This window comes from Phyllostomus discolor, chromosome 7 (assembly GCF_004126475.2).
Source record: "Phyllostomus discolor isolate MPI-MPIP mPhyDis1 chromosome 7, mPhyDis1.pri.v3, whole genome shotgun sequence".
In the NCBI taxonomy this organism is placed as follows: domain Eukaryota; kingdom Metazoa; phylum Chordata; class Mammalia; order Chiroptera; family Phyllostomidae; genus Phyllostomus; species Phyllostomus discolor.
The window spans coordinates 39,644,521-39,671,123 of record NC_040909.2 but is presented as its reverse complement, the minus strand read 5'-3'; the positions used below and the strand labels follow the sequence as shown (position 1 = coordinate 39,671,123).

Here is a 26,603-nt window from a genome sequence, read left to right as displayed (position 1 = left end):
CCTAGTTTTACAGAAACAAGCTAAAAGGGTTGTGATTTGAGTGTGTTGTTACTCGCAGAAGAACACATATGAGGCCTTTACCAAGCCTCCTTCTAGGGACCTCCCCTTTCTCCTTAGTCATGTGACCATCCCTACTACACATAATGCCCTTGTCCTTCCCCCAGTCCCTTCAATACCTGTTAGAATTTGGCTCCCTCATAGCCACACAGGGCAATTCTGCTATTGTCAGCTTTTTCTGGGTGATTTCACTTATCAGCCTTCTGACTAAACCCCTCTCTGCCGTGGTTTCTTTGTCTATAAACTAGGAATAATAGTACTGGCCACCAGTTTGCCATTCTGGTTGTTAGAGTCCCCTAGAATTTGGGACCTCTTATAGAAACTGGTCCCCTGCTTTATGTTTAAAAAAAACTATGCAAGAGGCAGGGAGAAGAGGATCAGAGAGCCTGTGCCCAGAACTTTGCCCCTCCTGGGATCTGGGATCTGGTGAGGGTTCACATTCTCACCCATTCACAATCCCAGCACATTGCCTTTGGCATTGCATCAGAACAGCAGGGCTCCCTGGCTAGACACCAAGTTCTCCCTTCATTTTTACTAAGCAGCTACCAAACTAATGGCATTTTATATACTTGTATTGTTCTCTGCCTGTTAATGGGAGTGGACAAATTCGGTGACTATGAGGGGAGGGGTCCCTCTGAGATGATGACTTTGGTTCATATTTTCTAAATTTCTTAGCTTGGTATGAGGAAAGGCCTCAGTTGGTTGGAAAATGCTCTACCTCATGTCACTGTGTCTCTGAGCACATCTGCATCTCATAAATTGGTCAGAGGGCACACTGGAAGTCTGGAAGGAGAAGTGGACCTATCATTGAAAGGAGCGTTCCAGAGAAAGCAAAAACAACTCCACACTGTACTGCTGCAAATGTATCTGAAATCCCTGTCACTCTTTCTAGGTTTTTTTAGAGACAGATGCGCTAGGGTTGAATTAAATGTTTTATTTCCAGGAGGGATAAGGATAAATTATTAAATTCAGACTGATCTTGAAAGCCCATTTCTTCCAAGAAGTCTTTCCTGATTCATTGGATGAGTGGTTATAAAGAACATTATCTTGCTGTTTGTTGCCAACACCACCACCCCCAGCTCCCAAATCCATTCTTTTGTCTATACATAGAGGAAATAACCCTTATCAGATATTACATTTGTTTAATTGGTGACTGTGTGCTTGTGATTTAATCTAAGTTTCCAAGGAGGCAGGAGTTAGGTGCCAAACCCAGTACCTTGAACAGACAGGGACTGTTAGAGATAAGGTTGAGGAGGATAGGGTGAGCTCCCAGGGACCCAACTAGTGCTTGGGAACTGGCTACCGTTTTAGTCTTGGCTGTTCCAGGACTGGGAGTTTGCCGTGGGCTGTCCTGGCATCAGTGTGGTGCCTGTGTAAGTCTCCCACATGTTGGGAAGATAGAGACTCACATGCCTTGATGCCATGCCAGGGCGTGGGCTACAGCAGGACAGAGGTTGTTAAGCAGAGCTGGCTAGGGATGCTGAAGAGCCTTGGAAACTCAGGCAGAGCAGGAGTCCAGCCAGGCTGAGGTGGGCAGGCAGGACTTAAAGATCAGATGAGGTGGTAGATAGAATCAGAGGAGGCAGGAAAGGTATGAGGGGTTGGTCTTGATAATGAAAACAAGTTGAAGAATCATAGAATGGTGAGGACAGCAGGGTTCAACAAAGAATGCACCAGGCAAGAAGAGACCTGACAGCCTCAATTCCAGGCATGGTCTGGGAGCCTAGGCTTCCCTTCAGTTCTCTAGCCTCAGTCTCCTCATTTGTAGAATGAGATATTCGGTCCAGAGCTCTCTAAAGTCCCTTTCAATAATAAAATCTTAGGGGCTTGAGAGTCTACAAATCTTACTTTCAGAGATCTCGAGTCACCAACTCTGTGTTACTAAGGGATGTGATCCAGAAATTTCAACATTTTCCAGCTTTTCAAAAACAGTAAAAAAATTATCTTTGCTCATAAAAGGACCACAGCAGATGATCACTTAAACTACAGTTTGATGATGGAGTTCAGGAGGATATGTAACAAAAGATATTGTTTGTGGTAAAAAGTTTGAGGAACTGATCAATTCTCTCACTTTATGTATGAAGAAAATGAGGCCTGGAGAGGAGAAATCATTTGCCAAAGTATACCTACCAAGTTAGAGGCAGAACAAGAATCAAAAGACTTCAGTTCCAATAACCCAGTTCTGAGCTTTTACTACTCCAGCCCCCTCTTCCTCACTGGCTCATGTGCCAACATCCCTTATAAAGAATAGGATCTGAGCTTTTGAAAATGTTTTAGCTCTCCTTTCTCTGAAAAATGGAAGGCAGCTTTTCCTTCTAGCAGTTCCAAAAATCTGTTGCTTAGGCTGTGAAATAACCCAGAAGCACTGGAGGAAGGATGCTGAATTACCCCTGCTGCCAATGCACTAGGGATGGGGGGGGGGGGAGCAGGGGGTGTGAATGAATTGAGTAGGAAAGTACTGTGTGTTTCCTGTGGCAAGAGCATGGTTTTTACAGAGCCTGAAAGGCAGCTACTTGGAGGAATAAAAAGAATTATGAATTGGGAATAAAGGGGTCTGGCTCTGAATCTGGCTCAACTACTGTGTGACCTTGGGTAAGTGACTTGTCTGGGCCTCAGTTGTTTCACTTATTAAGGTGGCGGGGGGGGGGGGCGGTGGGCAGAAGGTGCTAGATGTCTGCCAAAGGCCTTCCAATCCTGACACTGTACATATGTGTACTTCACCTTTTCCTCATGGAGCTGTTCTGGTTTCTCATGGGTAAAGGATCCAGCTGAGTTCAGTTCTTAGATAAGTAGTAAGTCCCAGAAATACTAGGTCTGTTTGTCTGTTCTATATACATGACTATCAAAATCTTCCTAAAGAACAGCTTCATTCATGACACCCCCTGGTCAAACTCTGATGACTTCATACTGCCTACAGGGAAAAGCTACCATTTCTTTGCCTGGCATTTGAATTTCCAAGATTTGGACCATGTTACCTATCTAGCTTCAATTCATCACGTGCCATTTCTAGAGATGCAGGTGTTTGGAATTAAAGACCCTAATTTTAAATCTCAGCTTCACAGCTTTGCAGCTCTCTGACTTCAGGCAACTTTTATACCCTCTTTGGGTCTCATATGTAAAACGAAGGTGATAAAGTATGTATTTTCTCAATTTAATATGAGGATTCAATGAAATATCATTAAAATAGAGTAGACACTGAATGAATGTTAGCTCACTCTCTCCTTTCCCTAATTACAGAACACATTCCTTGAGAATAGGAATTGTACATCTCTTTTATATACTCAGCACTTTGCACAAAACCCTCAAAAGAGAAAATTTTCAATAAATATTTTTTGATAGACTGTTGTGTTGTTTGTTCTCTAAGTAGTCCAGATAAGCTGAAATGTTTGCCTCTCTTTTACAGTTTGCCCAGCTGGTGGCCATCTATAAGACATTGGGAGGAGAAAAGTTTCCACTCATTGAGCAGACATACTACCCCAACCATAAAGAAATGGTAGGTGATTGAGTGGGGACTTCAGTCCCTTTACTATTTCCACCCTGAGCTTAATCACATGATAACAGTGGGGCCCTGAAGAGGGCTTCAGTATCTCCACCCCAGAGACTCTCCTGGGGTCAAACTGCAGACCTGCTATGTGTGGCCAGAGTGGCTGGATTTTAGCTGATCGCCCCTTGTTTCCAAAATCTGGAGATAGAATAGGGAAGAGCAGAAATAAGGCATTTTATCAAACTGAAAAAGTAGCAAATCTATGGAGCATTAATCAAAAGATCTGCTTTGGGTTCTAGCCCTGACTCTGCCACATCATTGCACTAGTTACATTTACTCACTTTGTCACTTTCCCAACTGTGAAAAGTCAAATGGGCATAATTATTTCTAGCCAGGTTGTCTAATTTGGTAAACAATTTAACTGAGTTTTTTCTTTTTTAAGTAATAGCCTTTTGGAAAAGTGTGAAGCACCCCTCAGGTGTCAGATGTTATTCCTGTTATTACTACCAGGGCCTTCCATTCCCTTTGCTTTCGTCAAGATTGTGAGAAGACTGGGTTAACGTTATGCCTTCTCTGAGGCCATCCAAGGATATCAGAAGGAGCAGAGAGTTGGCATGGTTGGTTGGTACAGAGGCTATTGCTATGGGTTTTCCTCCATGGAGACCTCGACCTCACTCTCCCTTCTTCCTTTCTGTCCCCATGTCCTCTGTCCCAGGCCTGCCTGGTGATTTGGTGATGGTACTTAACTCACCAATGGAGATTCTCTGCTATAGCATTCTAAGTGTACCATGGGACAGAGATTATGTCTGTTTCCTTCTCACTCCCTTCTCCAAAAAGGATCTCCATTTGTACCATTTCTGTGAATCAAGAGCCTTCTTCTGGCATATTGTGCATGGCCCTGCTTATCAACACATAGATTAATAACAACAACCTTGAGCCTTGAAAAGAACTACCTCCTTCATCTTTTCAGAGCTTCCCCAGTGAGAGGCTCTGGAACTTTAGCCCTTGTCCTTAACAAACCCTTGAGATCAACATTGGGACTTGTCCTTTTAGGACAAGCAAGGAAGCCTTGCAGAGGCTGAGGAAACCTAAGTGGTCTGTGCTTGGAGTTCTCAGGGAATCCAAGACACAGTGGTAAGGGGACTGAGCGAAAGGGAGGGTGGGAAGTGAAACTGGATTTTTCCTGCTATAATATCTAGCAAGGCTGACCACTAAAATAATTAAGAAAGAAAGAAAACAAAAAAATTGCAAAAATATATTCTCCATCTACCATTGTTTTCCCTCAAGGTCTCTTATGTTATTCTTGTCCTATCCTCTATCCTGAAATTTGCTCTCAAAAAAAGACCTCTTAAGATCTGTCTGAGGTGTGAAAAACTAAAGGGGAATTTTAACTCTACAAGAGAAGGGATTTTTTTTTTGGCTTAAAAAGAAAGTTTTTAAGTGGGAATTAAGACATCAGTAATCTAGTAGAGGACTTTCTAAAAGAAACAGAAAAGAAGCCTTATGAACATCAGTTGAAGGCATTAAGGATAATTAACCTGCAGAGACAAAACCTAAGTCTATTCTTATCCGAAGAGGTGTGCTAACTGGGCCACACCCTCTGCCAGGAATGGTGTAGAGGAGATTACAGCATGAGGAGGGAGGTTAGGCCATTGTAGGTCTCATATTGAATGACTCTATGCCCCTTCAAGTCACTTTCCTAAACAGATGGAAGTGTATGAGACAATCAGGATGAGTTGGGATTGTAGTAGAGGATATATAGCCATAGTATATTATTCTTTTCATTCTTCTAAAGCAGTCTGTTTATGATGTTGTCAACCTGTCTTCTGGTTGACAGAAGACAACCATCTCATATACATAACATTACCATTTCTTCCTGATCAGATCAATTAAGGTAAGAGAAAACACATTTTCCTAGAGAGAAAAGGGAATAGTTCTGGCCCAAACTATTTTGATTCTAAGCCAGAATTAAAACTTTCAGTAATAGGTACTGGCTAGACTGAAAGGGTTTGGGAGGCAGGGGAGAAGGGCTGAGGGTAAGATAGAAAAGTCATGCTACTTTCCCTAGACTTTGACAAGTTCTGAGCTGGGGTCCAGATGTAAGCTGAACGTGCCTCAGCCCTGTTCTAATACTAGCCAGACTGTCCACTTGGTACTTCCCATTGGCTGGCAGCAGTGAGGCAGGTGGTGATAGCCCGAGCTCTGCAGGGAAGGAGAACTGGCTTGGTCTTCAGGACTCCTGAAAGACTGTGGTGGTCACTGTTCCCTGCTAGGGCTGGATGATGTCAATAAACTCCTTCCTGAGGGGCAGGCGCCCCTCGTACCAACTACAGGTGCCATCAACATGCTTCATGCAGACATAATGCTGGGCCTGGTACCCATAGAGTTTTCGTTCCAACAGCCAGTCTGTCCAGAGGCACTCGTTGGGGGCCGCAATGGTGCAGGGCACTGTGTAGCAGGTGGTGATCTAGAGTCATAGCCATAAAACATCAAAGTGAGTAGAGTGTCTTTTTTCTTAATTTCCTTTCAGACTTTTACATATCCTTACAGCCTAGCCCAAATGCCCCTGACTCATGAAGTCTTTCCAAGTTTCCAAAATTCTCCAAGTTCTCCTTCCCCTGTACTCCCCACATGCAGTATTGCCTCTCTAATGGCATCTCTGGGGTCAGACCAACCTGAAGGTCCTTACTCTACTACTGACCCCGAGCAAGTTACTTTACTTCATAGAGCATTAATTTCTTCACCTTAAAATAGGAATTTTAATTCTTCATACATTTGTTATAAAGGCTACATAAAAATATTTTAAATAAATTGACCATTAGAGGGGCTGGCAAAGAGTAGACTCTGTTTAAAAGGTAACTATACTATTTCAGTTTGCCTTAGATGATGGCCACCTTCCCTGCCAAAATGTAAGTAGTTTGAGATCAGGGACTATGACCTCATTGCTTCTCTATCTCCAACTTCATATAGTGCCTGGTCCATGGCAGATCTCAGGTATACTATACTAAGTGAGTAGCGCATGCATGAAGGAAGGAGTACATGAAGGGTGAGGCTGCAAGTCTCAAGACCCATTCCCACCCACAAAAGACCTTGGGAATGGACATTTTCTTACTTGGCAGCCACAATTCAGGTGATAGTGATGATTCAGACTTTCTCTTTGCAAAAAGGACAGGTTCTCCCAGGGCTCAATGTAGTTGCAAAGATGAATGAAGACTTTTCCATCATTTAGGACCTGACCTTCAAGGGGAGATGGAAGAGAACATAGCATGAGGAATCTGTGAAGCTCCAAAAGCTTGGGACCTTGAAAAGCCCAAAATTACAGCCTCTTTAATGTGGTCTTTCTTTCTTTCCTTCTTTCTTTCCTTCTTTCTTTCTCTCTTTCTTTCTTTCTTTCTTTTTCTTCCTTCCTTCCTTCCTTCCTTTCCTTCCTTTCCTTCCTTCTTTCTTTGTGTGGCAGTGGTAACTCAATGAAGGGGCCAGACAAACCCCTATAATCTGTATATCAAAGATTACATTTGTACAAAGGAGAGTTGTGGGATAAGGACTTTTCCTTAAGCATGGTGCTAGAGAGAACATGGGTTTAAAGTGAGACTCTTGGTGGAACCCTCTTCTTTTCTATCATTTACCTGCTGTGTGGCCTTAAGAAAGTCATGTAACTTGTCAACTGAAAGATGAGAATAATAAAGTTGTTGCCAGGATTAAATGAGAAAATATTTGTAAAACTCTCAGCACAATAGTGGGCCCATAGAAGATGAGCAATAAATAATAGGTCCCTTCCCCTTTCCAACTCTTCCCAATATCTGCATAGGCCAGTCTTTTACCCCATTGATACTTACCTTGGTCTTTCCTCTTCTCCATACAAACGTTCCCCTTCTTTACTTTTCAAACTCTTTCCTATCTTCCATACCACCTCATCCTCAAAGTCATCCCTGACCATGCTAGCCCACATCTCTTAGAACTTTAGTCACTCAATCATTTACTTACTGAGTAACTACTAGACCTGGTACCAGGAATACAGAAATAAATGTGACAGGATCTTTGTCCTCAAGGAGCTTAAAAACAAGTAGGTCAGACAGAAAAGTAGGCAAAAATTACACTGTTGTGTGATTATATACAAGATGCATTATAAAAACAAAGGTAAGCATAATGATTTCTGTCTGTGGAAGGGGTGGGGCAAGGAAGGTGTCTAAGAGATGATGCTCCTGTTGGGCCTTGAAAGGATGGGCAGAAGTTTACCTGTCAGACAAGTTGGGGCAAAGACTTCTGGACATTGGGATTGTTCTGTGTAAAGGTGGAGGTGCACAGCCCAGCCAAATACCTTCTGTAATGGCAAGTAGTTTAGTTCAGCTTTGGGGAAACTCAGGGGCTGGAAACTGTCAGTGACAAATGGTAGGAGACAAAGCTGGAGAGGTCAGCAGTCTTTAGATCGCAAAGGGCTTTCAACATTAGGGAGAAGAACTTGTGCCCTCTCTTGAAGAACATGGGTGCTACTGATGACTTTTCAGTAGGCCTGTATTTTGTTATTTATCTTCACCCTTGGTTAGACATGACCTCCTTGAAGGCACAGGGCATGCCTCCCTCTTTTCCTGATGCACCACAGTGCCAAGCAGAGGGCTAGGCACCCACAGGGTAGGTACTTAGGAAGGAGGTAGCTTCATCTGCTGGCCCGGGGATGATGAGGGCTCAGTGGCATGCTTTGCCTCCACCTCTGCCATACAGAGGCTCCTAGATCAGCAATTTAATATTCTTAGAGCTGGGAGCCCTTGCCAGTATGTCCTCTAATACCTATGAGTTCTCAAGAGCCAACTCTAGACTGTGAGCTCTTTGAGGACTATGACTTGCTATTGAGTCTCCATTCTCCTATCCAAGGCCTGGCAACTAATATGTGGTCATTCACTGCTGAGTGGATGGACAGATAGTGGAATTCCTCCTTCTGTTCTCCTTATCTGCTGTCTTTTTCTTCTCCTTACCTTTCTAAGTATTCATTCTTTAGGTTTAATTTAGATCCCACTTTTACAACGAAGCTTCCCTAACTGTTTGTAGCCATAAGATACCTTTTTCCTGAATTATAGAATAATATAGTATTAAAATTCTTCACTTACGGAGTCATGGTCTTATGTGGTTCTTTGTTATATCTCAACTTGCTCAGCATGGAGGAGACTTACCAAGTTCATGGAGAGAAACCATGTTAGACTTAAAGCTCCTGTTAAGGTTTTGCTTTATTATACCCCAGAATAGGGCCCCAGGGTATGAGTTAGCCATACAGGCTCACTATGAGTTAGGAGTGGCTGTCTAATGCTAATGCCATCATAGGCTACAGTATTGTAATGTGTGTATTGGGGGAGGCAGGGTTGTACACACACAATTCTCCTTTATTCTGTGAAACTAAGACCTCTCCTGTAGTGTTGTATCCAATTTATTGTCCTGTGCTAGGGAGGGGACATGGACAGCTATATTCCATTGGAGGTGACCAGAATAGGAGAGGCTGAGAGCCATGACCCGCAGACCTGGAGCTAGAGTGTTCACATCTGTCGTCCTCAGGCCTCTGGGGGATCATTATAGAGCAGAGGGCAGAGCTGAATGCACAAGGTTCAGTTTTAGAGGACCAGATTTGGGCTTAAAATACCAGAATCCTTATAAAACTGTAACTGTTTGAGCCCTGGCTGGTGTGGCTCAATATATTGAGTGCCGGCCTGCAAGCTGAAAAGACATTGGTTCGATTCCCAGTCAGGGCATATGCCTGTATTGCAGGCCAGATCCCAGTTGTGGGTGTGCAAGAGGCAACCAATCAATGTATCTCTTTGCACATGGATGTTTCTCTCCCTTTTTCCCTCCATTCCCCCCTCTCTAAAAATAAATAAATAAAATCTGAATGGAACCAGCTGCCCTAGGCTGGGAGAGCAACCCATCCTTAAAACAGTGAAGCAGTGGCTAAGATCACTGTAATGAGAACTCTTGCATTGAAAGGGAAGTTACCAAGCCTCTCCCATCTCAGAGGTTGCCCCTTAGTAACACAGCTCTGCTTTATGCTCAGAATATGTCACCTGCTCAGAATGAGTCAAGGACAGCCCTGGCTCTTCTTTAGCTGCTGTCCCTAGGACAGAGACTATTGGGGCCACTTGCTGCTCTTTAACTTACCAGTCAGGATGTACTGCTTCTGGCTGTTTGCTTCTAGTTTCACACCACAGAGGGAGGAATCAAAAGGTGTGTAGATATACTGAACATCCTTGACTTTCTCAAACCCTTTAAACATCTGAAAAGCAATTACAAAATAGCAGTATTGGGTCGGTGAGTGAAATTTATATCTTAACAGGAAAAACTTCTCATTCTTCAATCTAAAAAAAATTAAGCAAATATCTAGTTCAGGATTTGATGTACACAGATGGTTCAACTGGATCATTTCTCTCTTAAAAAAAAAAATCTGAACCTTGGTTTATTCCAGTGAGAGGGGAAGTACCTCTAGCAGCCCCATGCCCAGGATTAAAGGGACTCTGAGGGCCTACCCTGCACTGTCACTCAAATTCTGTGGGCCCTGCTCGCAACATGTCATCCACTTCCACCTCAGCATCTACACCCAGGATCAGAGCCAGGTTGCCTGACCTCCCAGCCCCACCCTTCCCAGAACACAGACCCCACTCCTCCCAAAAGCCCAGGGGATAAAAGCCCTGTCCTGTCCCCATGTACCTTTATCTGTTTGATTTCATACCGGATCATTTTTTTAGTGTCAGCAGGGTCTGCACTGGCAGGAATTACCTTCTCACTGGAGATTTTAGCCCGGATCACTGCACAGGAAGTAAAAGAGGGAGCCTTCAGCAACTTGTGGGAGCAGTCCATCTGGGATCTGGATGACCTGGGGCCCCTGGAGAATTTTGTAGGGGAATTCAGGGTTGTGAGGAAGATGATGTAACAAAATGGGGACCTGGAAACTCCTCCTGTGCAGTGAGGCCTGTTAGGTGCTACAATCTCTGCACTTTATGTGCTAGTTTTGAGAGTCTAGTTTTCCAGAGGCACTCAGTTTTCTGAGTGCCAGGGGGTGGAGGTGGGCATCAGGATAGAGGAGGGAAGAGGGCAGTCAGTGGGGTCATCTACTAGTATAGCCCAAGGTCTAAAACAGAGCCTGCCTAACATTGATATTAGTAAATAGTTTTGAATTAATAAATTATCTGACCCTGCACAGAGGTAGTTCATCTTTTGCCATTTGGGCATTAATCAGAAACAGTTTATGAAGCTTTTCCTCTGTGCCTGGCCTAACACTAGATACTAGGTCCATAAACATGATTAAGACAGGGTCCCCAATCCGGCAGAACTCAGCCTAACAGCACAGCACAGCAGGAGCACAAAAGATGTAGAAGATGCTGTGTGGCAGTACCAAGGATTCAGGAAGGCTTCAGAGAAAAGGAGATATCTAAGACTTTAAAGAATAAGTAGGAGTTTGCCAGGAATTTAAGGATAGGGGGAAGGACGTTCCAAGCAGAGGGAAGAGAAGAGGCAATAGATGGACGTTTATAGTGAAAACCCAATCTTCTGGCCCCTGGCGTCCCCCTCCCCCATCCAGTAATTTAGAATAATCACAGGGTAGTTCCAGTGATGTGCTCAACGACACTCGATAATTGCAATGGGGGGGGGCGGCGGGAGGGGCGAGGGGGAGGGGTCGCTATGGACACTAACTGAGCTTGCAAGGTTGCTATGGTGCTGGTCTTGCCCGACCCATCAGCCCCAACTGGAGGCAACTAGTGCGGAATTTGAGCTCCTCCTTTTCCCTCCAGACCACTAGTCTACAGCTCGGCCCCAACCACCCCCTGCTGTGGACCTCCCGGGCCTTCCGACTCACCAAGCGCAGAGTGGCAGACGTGCTGCTGGGGGTGCGCGGGGGCGCAGCTGCACGCCTCGCCCAGTCCCGGTGGCCGCAGCAATGCCAGCAGCCGCAGCAACAGCGCCCAGCTCCGCACGGTCTGGGGGCTCCGGGGCATGACACTGCAGAGCCCCGACTAAGCCTTTGGGGTTTACTGGACCAAACAGCCCCTCCAGGGCTCCTTTAGAACGCCTCACGCCCCTCGCCCTAGGCTTTATGAGGTGGACCTAGGACCAATCCCGCCCCATGGTCTCCGCCCTTCTTTGGCTGTAGGCCACTTGAGGCTGCGGGACTGGCGGCCCTTCTGACTGGCAGCCTCAACAAGATGAAGAGGGAAGCCAGGAGAGGCTCTTAGCTGCTGTTTCCCTGCCCGAGCAATTATAAGCCTTCCAGAAATGGAGGGAAGGCACTGGGAGAGGGGATGGTGTCATGGCAAAAAGCACAACAAAGACAAATACAAGAAGCAGAAAGACCAAGGGACTGTGATTCAAGCAGAAGGAACAAGAGTGAGGAGAGGCACAAACAGAAAGAGTATGAGACAGGCAGTCATAGAGGCAGACAGAATTACAACAGGCAAAGAGACAGTGACAGAGAAGGACGAACCCCTTGCTGAGTTGCACACTGGGAATAAGACAAGCTACTCAGGGCTCCTTTCAGCTGCAGGAAGTGTTTTCAATGACCTATTTAGGAGGCTCCAGAGCAACAGTAAACAGTAATGGAAAAAGAGAAAGTTGGGGTATGTGTGTGTTTGTGTGTGTCTTGGCTCTGTTGGCTGGAGGGTAGGGGGGAGTAGGGAGAGATGTCAGAAAGCAGCCAGAAAGCAGCTTTGGAAACCCTTTTGCATACCCAGAGCCTCAGACTGCAGATGGCTGAGGACAGTATTTCGGGTGCAGACTCGAAGCACAGTATCCCATTACCTAGCACAAACCTGGGACCTCAAGGCCCTCTTCAGATCCTAGGCTATACCGACTCATGTTGTTACTCACTTGAGAGATTATGTCTTATAACGAATAGGGCAAAAATGTGTTTACAGTTGTGAATACATGAAGTACAATTTACTCTTTTATTATTTTCCATGTGAATAACTATAAACCTACTTTTGCCCTACCCTGTATATAACAAGGTAGGGCAACTTAGAAAACAAAGAAGCAGGACACGGGAGCAATGCCGTGAGACTGGGGCCTTGCCCACTCTGCCAGAATACAGTGCTAGACTGGAAAGTAGGAGTCTGTGTTCTGATTCTACCACTGGACAGCTTTACGACCTTTACCTGTCCAGGCCTCACCTTTTTCTTCATAAAATAGGGTTGAACTACAATGATTTCCAAGGCTCCTGGAAACTCTTTGAGCCAGCCTCAGCTGGCCTCAGCTGGCCTCAGCCAGGAATACTGAAATCTTCAGGTCAGACATTCCCAGTGTCTGGTCTACAGGATTTCCATGGTAATCTGATTTTCCTTCAGTCAACATTATTTCCTTCAAAAGACATCTTTTCGTTTTAATGTGGCAGTGATGTTTGAAAAGAAGGACAAATGTTTGAAAGAGAGCTGAGCCTCACTGAGGAAGATGAGATTCTGTGTCCAAATCGGTTCTTCATACAACACCCAGGCTAATACAGAGTCTGATGTGTTATTAGATGGGATCTCAAAAAGGATCCGATCCAGTTTCTTCATTCGGCAAATGGACTCTTACTGTAAGCTCATGGACTCTTACTGTAAGCTCAGTAAGGTAAAGTGACTTGCGGAAGGTCAGTGGCAGAAAGAACTAGAATGCAAGTCTCCTGACATCTAGCCTAGTGTCCCTTCCATTGTACCAAATTACTTCTTTCACTGCAATTTTGTAACAGCTTACATTTCTGTTTTTGGAAGGTAATTCCTTTAAGTTTTTAATTATTCATCTATTAAAATGCAGCTACCTCGAGGCAGAATTTACTCTTTTAAGGATCTCTTTCAAATGATAAACCTGTTGAATTTTTATGTCAGCTCTCTTCCAAACCCCAAGCTGGACAGAAATAGGCCTTAGCATGCTAAGCTGTTTGTTGTTTGAGCTTGAGGTATTGGTGAGCAATGAAGAGACTGACGGGGGAGAAAAGACAGGTTCAATGTATGAAAGCTGGATGTTTGAGAGAGAGGGGAGGATACTAAGAGGTTCATGACAAAAGGGACATTATGATTCCAAAGATGTATTCCTTTTGTAATTATGGTTTACTAGGGTATAATTTACACACCGTAAAATTCACCCTTTCAAAGATGCAGTTTTTCAAGTTCTTTTTGGCTAAGGTCCAGTCCTGCCCAGGATTTGTCTAATGCAAAGAAGGTTGAAACAATGAATTTTAAAGATGTAGAGACTACCAAGTAGGAGAATGGAGTTCCCTTATAGATCTGCCACTAGCGTGCTCTGACCTTAGGCAAGTCGCTGTCACTCTACAGGCCTCAGAGTTTTAATTTATAAAGCGCGTAGATCGGACTAATTCTTTAAAGGGCCCTTCTGAGGGTGTTCCTAAGAAAAAATATTTGTAATATTCCACAGAGAGACAAGCACACTCTGACCAATTCTTTTGTTTCTTTTCTGCTTTCAGCTGACCCTGCCCACGTTCCCTGTGGTGGTGAAGATCGGCCATGCTCACTCAGGCATGGGCAAGGTAAGGCTGGGGCCTGATGTGCTTTGGGATTGAGGCCAAGAAGGGCAATTTTCAGAGAGTCTGGTTATGGACTATTCTTCCCCTCCCTGTTATTGAGCAATTGTTTCCGAGGAGAAAGGGATTTGGCCTCTCTGAAGCCATGAGTGTTACACAAACAGGCCTTTTTCAACAAGCAGAGTGCAGGCCACCTGCTTGGTTCTTTGGGCCTTTTACAGTAAGCGTGGCTCCAGAGCCTAGGAAGGGAAGCTAGAGAGAAGGAGTTTCCTAGGGAGATGTGGTCCCTGGGCTCACATCTGGATGGGAAACATCTGAATGAGTCTGGAGTCCCCGGGTTTTTGTGACTCTCAGTGTGTGTATATGTATGTCTCATTTTCTCCCTCTCTGCCTTACTCCAACATTAGGTCAAAGTGGAAAACCACTACGATTTCCAGGACATTGCTAGTGTGGTGGCCCTCACCCAGACCTATGCAACAGCAGAGCCGTTCATTGATGCCAAGTATGACATCCGGGTCCAGAAGATAGGCAACAACTACAAGGCTTACATGTGAGTAGGGGTGGGTTCCCAGCAGATACTCTTCACTTTTTCCCCAACCCGGTAGAGAATCCTTGAGCTTCCAGGTAGCAATCAGCTCTCGGTTTAATCTCATCTGGCCCACAGGTAGAGAACAGAACAAGGGTAACATTCAAATCAGGGAGTCTTAGCCTGGGATCCTTTCAAGTCCATGAACTAAGATGAGAAATAAAATTAATATTTATTTGTATTAGCCTTTAAGTGAAATATGGTGTTTTCCTCAGTTCTGACCAAAGGTAATAGATGGTAGTAGTAGCAGCAGCATGAATGACTTTGTCACTAAAGATAATCACAGAAATTTGTGTATTTTTATACAGTTGTGACAGATGTCCCTCAATACTACGTACTGTTACCACTACTAAAGGATCATGGTAATTATTAGACCTGCCACTACATTTATCCCTGTGAACACATTTGCTATTTATAAAGAAACATTTTTATTAGTCATACATTTGTTTAATATTTTGTTAACTTTATTTGATAATTATTTTAAATAATTGAGTTCCTTGTTATCTTGTGTTCTTTACTATATACATTTACACATCTTATATATTTTATACATTGGAAGGAGAGGAATCCATATGCTTTACCGGACTGCCACTGCACAGAAAAAGTTAAAACATTCCTGATGAAAATATATAGCTTTAAAAATACTATAGAGCATTAAACGCCTAGTGATTATAAGAATAGATGACTTTTCCACATAACTATGTCCATTTGCCAGAATGGAAAGTTAAAGGTTTCCTCTGTTAGAATGTAGATAAAAATTTTAAAAATTAAAATTAAAAAATGAATTAAGAATTAAGAAAAAGAAAAGATTTCAAGACTTCCCAATCTTCTGTAATAAACATAAGAATGCAATGGTTATAATTCCAGTTTTGGAAATACTAACCTCCCACTTTTAGAAAAAAAATAGGTTGTGCATCTGTGTTAACAAAGACTGAACATTATAATACATGAATTTGACCTTTGCCACTCAGGACTTCAGCAGACTTCAAGGTTGGGCAGCTTTTCCTTTTCCTTACCCATCCTTTCCATCTTTCTTCCTTCGTTCTTTTTTAATCTTTCTGCTCCCCACCCCTGGAGTTAGTAAGGAGGTCTTTCCCTGTACTCCCTTCTCATACCTGTAGTTTAGCCCTTTTCACACATATGATGCATTTCCCTCTCCTCTGAGGCGACATGATAGCATCATCTCTGCAGGCCCACTGCCTTGTGCAGCAATAGTGTAGTAAGCACCCAGTAAGTACTCAGGGAACAATTCTTACAGAGAATTGAGGCATAGAATTTTTTTACCTTCACTGTTAGATTCCTACTTTTTAAAAGTTTATAATTTTTTATTTATAGTCTTTCTGCTTCAGAAAGGAATTTAGGGTTGCTTTAAAATTATGCACAATGTAAGACAAGATAATTTAAAAGACCATTATAAAAATTATCTAAAATAAGCAGAAAAATACATAAATATGTTCAGGCACCTAGGAAAGCAGATTTCCTATCCTTGAAAATTAAAATACCCTAAATAAACACAAGGTTTATGACAATGAAGCAAGAGTGTTTTGATCCTTAAAAGGGGGACATGCCACATTTTTAAGGGTCAGGGTTTCCAAAAGCGAGCAAACTAAAGCATAAGAGAATCCCCAACTGTAAAGTGAGGGGAAGAATACCAGCCTACTCACAAAAGGGGGCTTGCAATGAGGCTCTGGTGAGGGGCTTGGGAAGAAAGAACCTTGGAAAGCAGTCAGTAACCTTGGAAAGCAGTCAGTAATGTATTACCACATCAGTCGACTCACTGCACCTCAGGGCTCTGAAAAACTAGCTGTACTAGGTTTCCCAGCGTCCGAAATCAGATATCTATGGAGGGGGCTCCTGGAAACTGCTGAGAGGAAACTAGCACATCAATTTCCAGTCAGTAGTGAGTGATAAGGATTCTGTCACTGGTGTGAGCAGGGCTTTTCTGTCCCTTAGGACATCTCCATTTTCTTGGCTGTGTCTCAGTGAAGATTAATAATTAAAAAGATACCTTTGCTATTTTACAGTTTATTGAAAATTTTAAGCAACCCGTGTTTACAAAGGGATAAGGGAGGCTCAGCCAGGTGAAGGTCACTCAAGGTCACCCAGCCAGTCAAGAGCAAATACAAAACCAGAAACCAGGTTATCTGCCTCCTATTTAGCCCAAGACTAGTTGACTCTAACACATGTTCATGGATGGAGGGTGCAGAGGTTATAGCAGAGAACAGGTTGGCGACTTGATTCCATCAGCTCCATTGGATGGGTGAAGCAACTTAAACCTGAAGAGGTTAACTGTCTTGTCCAGGGTCACGTTGCTAATACTATAGGCCCTCAGAAACCAACTGTTGAATAAATGAGTAAGTGAGCTGGAATAGAAGCCATTGGGATATAGTCCCAAGAACTCTGAGGGTGTTCCCAGGATCAATAGAATTCAGTTTGTATATACGGTAGTTTCCTTTTATCTGTGGGTGCCCAAAACCTTGAGTAGTGTCAACCCCTATATATACTACATATACTACATTTTTTCCTATACCTATATATTTGTAGTAAAGTTTAATTTATAAATTAGGCACAGTTAAAGAATAACAATAAATATAACAAAATAGAGCAATTGTAATAACATACTGTAACAAAAATTATGTGAATATGATGTCTCTCTCTTAAAATACTGTATTGTACCCACCCTTCTTATGATGATGTGAGATGATAAAATGCCTGTGTGATAAGATGAAGTGAGGTGAATGAGACATTAGTAAGTAAAATAAGAGTTCCTTGAACAAAAGCACTGTGATACCACAACAGTGGATCTGATGACCAAGACAGCTATTAAGTGAATAATGGGTAGGGTAGTGTATGCAGTGTGGATACTTGGACAAAGAGGTGATTTACATCCTGAGTGGGACAGAGCACTAGATTTTATCATGCTACTCAGAACAGTGTACAATTTAAAACTTAAGGTATGTTTATTTCTAGAATTTTCCATTTAATATTTTCAGACTTTAGTTGACCCTCGGTAACTGAAACCATGGAAAATGAAAACCATAGATCAAGGGGACTGTTGTACAAAGTCAGCCCAGAAACTAGGTGGATAGGCTGCTGGGAATACAAAACAATACATACCCTCAAGTGGTTTACAGGCTTGTGGACAGAAGACAAATTAAATAACTAAAGTAAAAAGTAGATGTAGAATTATAAATGAGGTACAGGCAAAGTCCTATAGGGGTTCTTAGGAGAGGAAGCACTTATCTGGTTGAAAGATCTGGACGGCTCCATGGAGCCAGAGCAGTGGGTTGGACTCTTGGAGAGAGGAGGAGAACATTTTAGGCCAGGGTTTGGCAGAGGCAGCCAGGTTCTAGGCTCAGCAGACGGGCCCCTGGGCTCTTTGTGGGTGAAGCAGATGAGCAAAGCAATTGTGAGCTAAAATTCTGGAAAGTCTCATGCCTTCCTCTTGCTGGTGTGGCTTACCACCTTTCCTATCCTGGTGGGACCTTGCTATAGGAGGACGTCCATCTCAGGGAACTGGAAGACAAACACTGGTTCTGCAATGCTGGAGCAGATCGCCATGTCAGACAGGTGAGTAAAAAAAGGAGTCCAGTTCCTAGGCCAGCAAGAGTGAGCCCTCCATAGATACAAAGGTGTAAGAATTGAGTCCTGCCCAAAGGGAACCTCTAATCAGACAGGACAGATATAACACAAAGGCCCAGGCAGTCAGTTAGCAAGATCAGGTAGGACTGGGTTGTGTGCTAAATTATGGAGATAAAGACTGAATATACCACAGAAGTTTTAAGAAAGGAGTAGTTACTGTGGGCTGCAGTAACTGAGGAAAGGCCACCTAGAGTTGGTAAGCCCTGCTCTGTGCCTAGAAAGACAGGTAGGATCTGGAGAGCAAAGCTGGAGGGCACTAAAGATGTGCTTGATGGGGGTAGGAGGAGGGCACACAGGGGAGGGGTGCTGGTAGGGGCCAAGGCATCAAGGAGAGTGTGACCAGGAAGCAGACTGGATGTGAGCTAATGCCCCATCCTCAGGACACCTTCCCATCTCCTCCAGGTACAAACTGTGGGTAGATACCTGCTCTGAGATGTTTGGTGGACTGGACATCTGTGCAGTCAAAGCTGTACATGGCAAAGATGGAAAAGACTACATTTTTGAGGTAAGTCTGGCCCAAGGAGTTTCTCAGTAAGAGACAACTCTCAGTGCTGGAGGCCAAGCTCTTGGCTTGCTAATTCTGTGGGTGGTCCAGACTACATTTAGGTTAGACTCTCCTTTGTCATGGGAAGGTTCCCAGGACATGACCAGTAGATGTACATAGCAAAACACCTCCACCAGTGGGGAGCCATTGTTTCCAACCAGCTAGGCTAACCCATGCTATAGGTAAGAGATCTGGGTTCCTGGAATCTTAGCCAGATGTCATTCCTGTGGGAAGACTAGTGTTTTTACCATTCTTGGCCTCAGAAAAAATCATGTAATCCGATCTATATACTTTGCAGGTGAGAAAACTGAGGTCTAATGCCATAAACTTGAGCCCAAGGCCACCAAGTGAATTATTGTCCCAACCTAGGCTAGTACTCAGGTCTCCTGGATACAGATTTGTAGAATCTCAATGAGCCTCGGAGAAAACTGCACTCAGTCTAGTCCTCAAGCACAACTCTGCTGACTTCCTTTTTTTGTATTAAAGGGAAAGTCAGTGGCAGTATGAATCCTTTGCACACATTTCTGCCCAGTGTTCCTGTGAGCAGGAAAGGCTCCTTACCAGGAGTTGGTGGTATTCCAGAGGATTAGTGTCAGGAGCCCAAAGTGGGCATCAGAATCTACTCTGTGGTCTGCTTGACATGTAGTGTTCTGGTCAGACCTCCCCTCTCTGTGTGGGCCTCAGTTTTGTCATCCATAAATGAGAGAGTTGGAATATAGAGTCTATGATCCTGGGCAGGCGGGTACTTCCTAAAGTGGGAAAACATTGATCTGGACCTTGAGGTACAGAAGAATCAGAATTGGGGCAAAAAGGGAAGTCATCCCAGGTCATGAGCAAAGGCAGGGATCTCATTATTTCATGGTTAGAGTATGTGTGGAGATGCAGATCGTATGGGTAAAAAGTCAGATGAAAACTGCCTGCTCCTAACCAGACAGTTAAGGGAATGGCCTTTCAGGTGTTTCTGGTTCTTCTCCCTGCAAACTTCTGACCCCTGGGTCTATACTGTATCCTGCTCTCCACCTCTCTCCACTCACTAGCTTCAGTAATCAGTCTTTCAGTCTCACTGGGTCCTGGCCTAGGTGAAGGTTGGGGGAAGGCCAACGGCAAAGATTTGAAGAAGGAGAGGACAAAGGTCCTCCTTCTGCAAAGGAGCATGCTTTCAGCTGAAGAGAAGAACACCAGCTTCATCCCCAATGTCTCTCTGCTGGCTTAAATCCTTCTTATGCTGAAAGACTATATGAGGCCTTTCATGTCCCCAGACCCTTTCCTACCTGGGCCATGTCTTCCACCAGGTCATGGACTGCAGTATGCCGCTGATTGGGGAACACCAGGTGGAAGACAAACAACTCATCACTGAACTAGTCATCAGCAAGATGAACCAGCTCCTGTCCAGGACCCCTGTCCTGTCTCCTCAGAGACCGTTAACCACCCAGCAGCCACAGGTAAGCAGCTAGAAGGAGACACAGGAGAACCAAGAACCATTCCCAAGCCCACTGATCTAAACTACAGTGGCTCTAGGATGGAACAGATGTCAGATACCTACAGGCCTGGATGGGATTTATGGAATCTTGTCCCTCTTCCTTTCTTTCCCTTCCCTCCTTTCTGCAGGTCTAGTGGAAAATCCACCTTGAAGTGTTTATGGAACCTAAGGCCCTGGGGCTCTGGAATGGACCAAAGAAAGGCAAGGGCCCTGGGCCCAGGGGTCTTTAGTGTCATTACTAGGAGCTATGTCACATTTCAAAAACATCCCCAAACTCTTCTCTCCACTGAACTTTTGTATAATGAAGTGACAAGAACTCTCAGTCCAAGAACTGAGTTCTAGTGTAGCTCTCCCCCTAGTTGTGTGACTTCAAGGGGAAGTTACTACCCTTTCTAGGTAGGATTCAAATTTTATCATTTGTAAATGAAAATCTCTCAAAAATCTTTCAAAATTTTACATCAAATGATTGGGGATATCAAATAGAATAGTGACTTAGAGTATGGACTTTGAAGCAGGAACTACCCAACTTTGAATCCTGGTCCCTCCATTTATTGGCTTTGTGACCTTGGACATTTTAATCTATTACTCAGGAGAAACCTGAGCAATGGCACTTACCTGCTGGGGTTGATATAAGAATCAAATGAAGTAGAAACACTAAAATATGTCATAGTAATCACAAAGCACTCAATAAAGGCTACCCGTCATTACCCAAGTTTAGCCTTGTCCTTGCCACTGAATTATGAGTTTACTCTACTGAGATTGCTTCCTATTTCTGTGCCTTAGCATCTCTGAGCTTGCCATGATCTCTTTTGGCAATAAAATTTGGATTATATGAAAATGATCTCTGAAGCATAAAAGTTGAGTAATAGAGATAATTAACAAAAAATTGTTTCCACCTCACAGAAAGCATTAGCTCTTCTTTGGTATAAACCCCTTACTTTGTAAACATTAATATTCCAGCTTAAGTATTTTAAGGCGAAATCTATCATAATCACGGCAGAAAACATAGTAAGGAATGAGCTTCCCTAAATGTAGGGCTCCTGCAAAAATCCTTTGTGGCAAAGTCAGTCTGGCTCAAGGATAAGCTTTTCTCTGCTCAGCCTCATATTTGAAGCTACAACAGAATATCGTGGAAAGAAAGCACACTGATGCGGGGATCAGGACACTCAGGGGCTAGTCCCACTCTGATGTAATATTATATGACCTTGGCTGAGTCATTTCCCGTCTTTAGACCTCTCTTTTCTCACCTAAGGAATGGAGCTGAATTACATAATTCTCTAGATTCCTTGAATTCTAAGGTTACATGAAACATAGCATCACCCCAACTGCAAAGTCTAAAGACACAGTCCTCCATAAGGCTGCCCTCACTTCTGACACCAATGGAAAGTTCAGAGAGTTTCCAAAACCACCTTCAGGTTTGGTAATTCTTTGGAAGAACTCACAGAATTTATTGAAAGCTATTATACTCATAGGTTTCTTATGGGAAAGGATACAAGTCAAAAATAAGCCAAAGGGAAATATATAGGGTAGAGTCTGGGAGGATTCTGGACATAGAACTTCTGTTGTCTATAGGGTGCGTTACCCTCCTGGCGCCCATATGTGACAATACACAGGACAGATTGCCAGCCAGGGAAGCTCACCTGAGCTTTGGTGTTCAGGGTTTTTATTGGGGTTTCATTTCATAGGCATTGGCTGAACAATCACCTGGGTGAACTCAGTCTCTGACCGCCCCTTCCTAGAGGTCAGGCTAGTAAATGTGGCCTGAGAAGCCCACCATGAGTCATCTCATTGTCGTAGATGATCGGGTGTTGTCTGAGGGGCCCCCACTATGAATAACAAAGACACTCCCATTACTCAAGAAAGTCTAAGAGTTTATAGGTTACCTCTCAGGAGTAGGGGACAAAGTCCAAATCTCTCCTTGGGCAAGGCCAAATTCTTTATTACATACATAATTAAGTTACTCAGCAAATGTTTCTCAAATACATTCAGGCCCTTGTGGGCTAAGGCCATGCCTCATTCATCTGTATTTCTGTTGATTGGCTCAGGCCTTGCCTAAAGTTTATGCTTAAAATTAGTTAATAAACTTAGGGTGATAGTGGTGAATGAGATACATTTTCTATCCAAGAGTTGTTTATATTCTAAATTGAAATCATGATGAATTCATGGAGGTTGTCACCATTTGTTGATGGTGTCTTCTTTTATCCTGCTAGCTTCTTCCTGAACCTCGTGCCTTGACTCTAGGCCACCCAAAAGTCAGAAGACACCCAATAATGTGCCACACTTGATAAAACACTGAAACTTGAGCTTGAAGTCATGACTGTACTGGCCATATTTCCACCTCCCCTTTCTCCCTCATAGTAGCACCTTTCCATTGCTCGCATATCAGTCATCATGGGTCCTGGCCATGAAGCTGTCAGACTTTATTGCCTTTGTATTCCCACTGTCACATCTACCAACTTATTTGCATCTTTACCACATGATTTTCCCCGAGCAATTCACACAAGCCCCTACCTACCTCTTTGCCCTCATACCATCCCAACCCTTGCTCACTTTGCCCTTCCCATACTGGTAAGGGCCTTTGTATTAGCTGTGTCTTCTCTCTGAAATGCTCTTCCCCTTGTTTTTGCATAGCTGGGTCTTTCATGACAGTATAACTGAAATTTCCTTAAACATCCAATTCAAAGTTGCCACATAGTCAGTGACTACCATCCTCCCTTCTTTAATTTTCTTCATAGCACTTGCCATCAGCTAGGATCATACTCATCTGTTTCTTTGTCTCTTTCACTAGAATGTAAGCTCCTTGAGAGCAGGGACTTGTTTACTGCCATATCTCTAGGGCTTGGCAAAGTAGCTAGCACCTAGTAACCACTGAATACATACATCATGGATATACTAAGGTGAGGGGGAGGGTGGAAGTGGTCTGTCCAGGTGCAGTCAGTGATTTGTAGTAAAGTTAAACAATAATGAAACTAAGTCAGTCTGCTTTTTATTATCACCATGTGATAGTAATTCTATACAAATGACTGTGATGAAAACCTTTCCTACCCACACTCATCTCCCCCTTCCCTTGATATGACATTGCAATGCATATTTATTGAATGAGTTCCCAGTTGGAATAAATGTGTTTAACAGCCCTAGCAGCATATTGGAGTTGGTGTTAGGGTTCTAAGAATGATTTTGGTAGTATGCAGATGAAACGGATGTAAACAAAAGACCATTGCCTGAGCCCCAACAGGGACTTTGCAGGACAAACAGAGCCCTTAGATGCTATCACAAACTCCTATGCCATCCCACACAATCAAGCCCCCTTGCTGGCCTCTTTGTTCTGTGGCTCTGGCAGCTCAGGCTAGAAGAGCATCTGGCCTGAGTCACAAGCCCTGAGAGCTGCTTCTTGCTCAGTATTCTAGATCAAGACAGGACAGAAATAACTAGCCATTTGTCTACCTTTCTCTCTGTCTATCCTCACCTGCAGTTCCTAAGCTTTCATTTCTTGGATTCTAGAAGAGTACTTAAAGGAGGCTAGGGGGACGGGAGAGAGAGGTGAGTAGAGGGTACATCTTACCTTGTTGTCAGCCAGCCCCCTAGCCTAGGATGGATTAATCATAAAAACCAAAGTCATAGGAGTGGGCCCAGGTTAGCTGCTGTGCTCAGTTTGAAGGAATAGGGGCAGGAGTGTAAGAGGCACTGGCTTTGTCTCTGAAAGCAGGGAGGTAAGTGGCAAAGCTTTATCTAGCTGATGACAGCTTAGCCTCAGTCTGACTGGACTGCTCGTTTTTTTTGGTTTTTTTTTGTTTTTTTAGGGAGACAGTTCTCAAGGTGGTAGTGACACCTGGTGGCCAGTGAAGGCCAAAGCTTCCAGGCCATATGCCTACAGAACCTTCTCCCTGTAGGCCCTGCTCTCCCACCTACCCTCACATTCACTGACCCTTGGGGCCTGTTGTCAGGATCTGAGCTAGGCCTTACATCAAGAGGCCCTGGGGAGGTGTGAGATTTTCCTGAGGCTCTCAGGATCCAGATGGAGAACTTCAGGTAGACAAGGTTTTCAGGTCATGCTCATAGAGGTAGCATCCTAGTAGTCTCCTTCATGTAGCTCATCTTCTTCCATTTCCCATTATACTGTTCCCACTCTTTTTATTTTTTCTATAAAATTTCTAGGGCCAAAGTGCTGCATAACTAAATGCAGGGACTTTTGACACCAATAATGGGCTTTCTATTTGGCATGTGGGTTGAACCCATGAGGAGTGATTCTAAGACCCAGCCTTTGGAAGCATTAAACATATATGGTGTCCAGGAGGAAGACAAGCCTCTCTTCCCCTACCCTGAGCCAATCGGACCACACCTGCAATGTTGTTTTCAGTCTGAGGGTCATAGTATACCAAGGACAAACTCTAACTCTAAATGGAATGGACTCAAAGGAGAGAAAACCAGGAGGTTGAGGCATTTGGCAAATGTCTTTTGTAACAGTTAAAAGAGCTGCAGTTGAATAGCAATAGTCTCAAGGAGTCCATGATTTAATATCTTTAGCTCTTTGATAGCTGTCATAGGATAGAACTGGTACCAAAAGGCAAACCTACCTACTAGAAGGTAGGAGTAAACTCCGTAACACTGAGAGAGGGAAGTGCTGCTCTGGGAAGTGGTATGACTGCCACGTCCTTGGTGATGTTCAAGCAGGGGCAGGATGGGCCACTTGTCAGGGACATTGTAAAAGGGTGGGCTAGGGGCTAGGCCTGTTGGAGCAGGTAACTTTTAAAATCTACTTCCAGATCTGAGATGCTGTGGTACAGGCTATGTCCTAGCCACGGACTTCGGAATGGCAGCGATGCAAGTTCAGAATTGAAGGACAGAGGCCTCATAACTTATGGTCTCTGGTGGTACATTCCACCAGTCCTTTTCACTAGCTCTCTGGTCTGAAGAGATACTAAAAACACCTTCAGCCATGTCTTTCCAGCCACAAAAGCCTGAAAAGATGTGGTTTCTTGAGTACAAGGAGACCAAGACTGAGAAGGCCACACAATTAGGGAGGGGACACAATTCAGATCCCAAACATGGGACTCAAGAGAGCTTCACTTAACTTGGAAGAAGTAAGTTGAGGACAAATGAAGGGCCTTCCTGCTTCCCACAGCAGGACCGGTTTTAGAGAATTTGTTCCCCAGTGAGTATAAACTGAAAATGTGAGCAGATTTGAGGCAGGTTCAGATAAAGTCACTAGTGACTAGATCCCTTAACAGACTATTAAGAGAAACCGACTATTTTGGAGCTGGCGTAACATTTTAAGGACATATTTAATCACTTGAAGCTGACATTCTGACCTTGGGTGACTTGGCTTTCAGTGCTCCCATAGGTCTCATGGACTGCCCACATGGGACATTTCTTGTGTCTATAGAAAATCACCGATTATGGGAGAGCCCAAACCAAGAGATGAGCTCTGCCCTCAGAACAGCAATTTCCCTCACAGAAGAAAGAGAAGGAGGTCAACCCTCCTTTCAGAGGAAGGAAGATGTGCATTGGTGACTGGAGAGGTGATCTCAGAAAGATCTTAAGGTGCCTGAAAACATGCTGTTGTTCCCCTTGCTCTGACTGAACCTACAACCTCTTGACCACATTCCTTCCTGCTGCCTCATTCCCCCTAGGGTCCGAGACCAGGGGAACAGGGCCTGGGGGAGTTGATCAGAATAGTTCTGTTGTGTGTCCAGCAAGGAGCTTGGCCTGGCCTCTTTCCTGGGGCCAGACCCTGAGACCCTTTCCTAATTTCCTGTCTCAGATGTGCTGAGCAAGGCCTTCCTCCTTGGTGGGGGCAGCTGGACTCAGGCCAGCAGCTCTCAAGAGTTGAGTCACTTAATGTCTTTCCTTCCTCAGCTTTCCATCCTGCTGGGACCTCAGATAGGAGCTCTCATCTCCCAGCTTTTCTGCCACAGGATGATAAATTAAAGGTGCCTTTGACAAAAACCTACAAGTCTTCATCATGGGTTTCTCTATCAGACCAATGATTTCGTTTTCAGTCTCTTCTGAGACTAATATGTACTGTTTCTGAAATGACTTTTCTGTATCTTCAGAGACTTTGCTGGAAGCAATTGATACATACTGAACTGCTATGTACCAGGTGACAGGAAGCCACCTAACAATATCCTCTCCACTGATGCATGAAATCCTACCACTAGAGATTCATTCATTTGGATTGATACTATTAGTTAAATAATAGTGATGATGTTCACTTATATAATTACTTTGCCTAGTACTTTACAGTTTATAAAGCACAGCCATTATTTTGAGCCACTCACCCTAGGCGAGCTGGTTTGGGCTGGTATTTCTATCTCTTTACTGATCAGC

At 43.9% G+C, this 26,603-nt stretch overlaps 2 protein-coding genes across 3 annotated transcripts in view; one reads left to right on the top strand and one right to left on the bottom strand.

The window, feature by feature from the left end:
• Positions 1–26,603, top strand: part of SYN2 (synapsin II) — a 201,528-nt gene that overhangs the window by 161,299 nt on the left and 13,626 nt on the right. The window contains exons 5-10 of the mRNA XM_028518111.2: positions 3,461–3,550; positions 13,968–14,030; positions 14,432–14,574; positions 18,106–18,180; positions 18,655–18,757; positions 20,089–20,238. Coding sequence (XP_028373912.1) covers positions 3,461–3,550; positions 13,968–14,030; positions 14,432–14,574; positions 18,106–18,180; positions 18,655–18,757; positions 20,089–20,238 — 624 coding nt within the window. The remainder of the gene's footprint in view (positions 1–3,460; positions 3,551–13,967; positions 14,031–14,431; positions 14,575–18,105; positions 18,181–18,654; positions 18,758–20,088; positions 20,239–26,603) is intronic.
• Positions 977–11,908, bottom strand: TIMP4 (TIMP metallopeptidase inhibitor 4). 2 transcript variants are annotated; one of them, XM_036030791.1, is made up of 5 exons: positions 11,373–11,908; positions 10,295–10,323; positions 9,680–9,794; positions 6,654–6,778; positions 977–6,008 (listed from the first exon to the last, which is right to left on the bottom strand). In XM_036030791.1, the coding sequence occupies exons 1-5, from the start codon at positions 11,509–11,511 to the stop codon at positions 5,811–5,813; spliced, it is 606 nt and encodes a 201-aa protein (XP_035886684.1). In that variant the 5' UTR covers positions 11,512–11,908; the 3' UTR covers positions 977–5,810. The 2 variants fall into 2 exon arrangements, with proteins under 2 accessions (XP_035886684.1, XP_028373913.1); XM_028518112.2 differs by having other exon boundaries at positions 10,226–10,323; positions 11,373–11,904.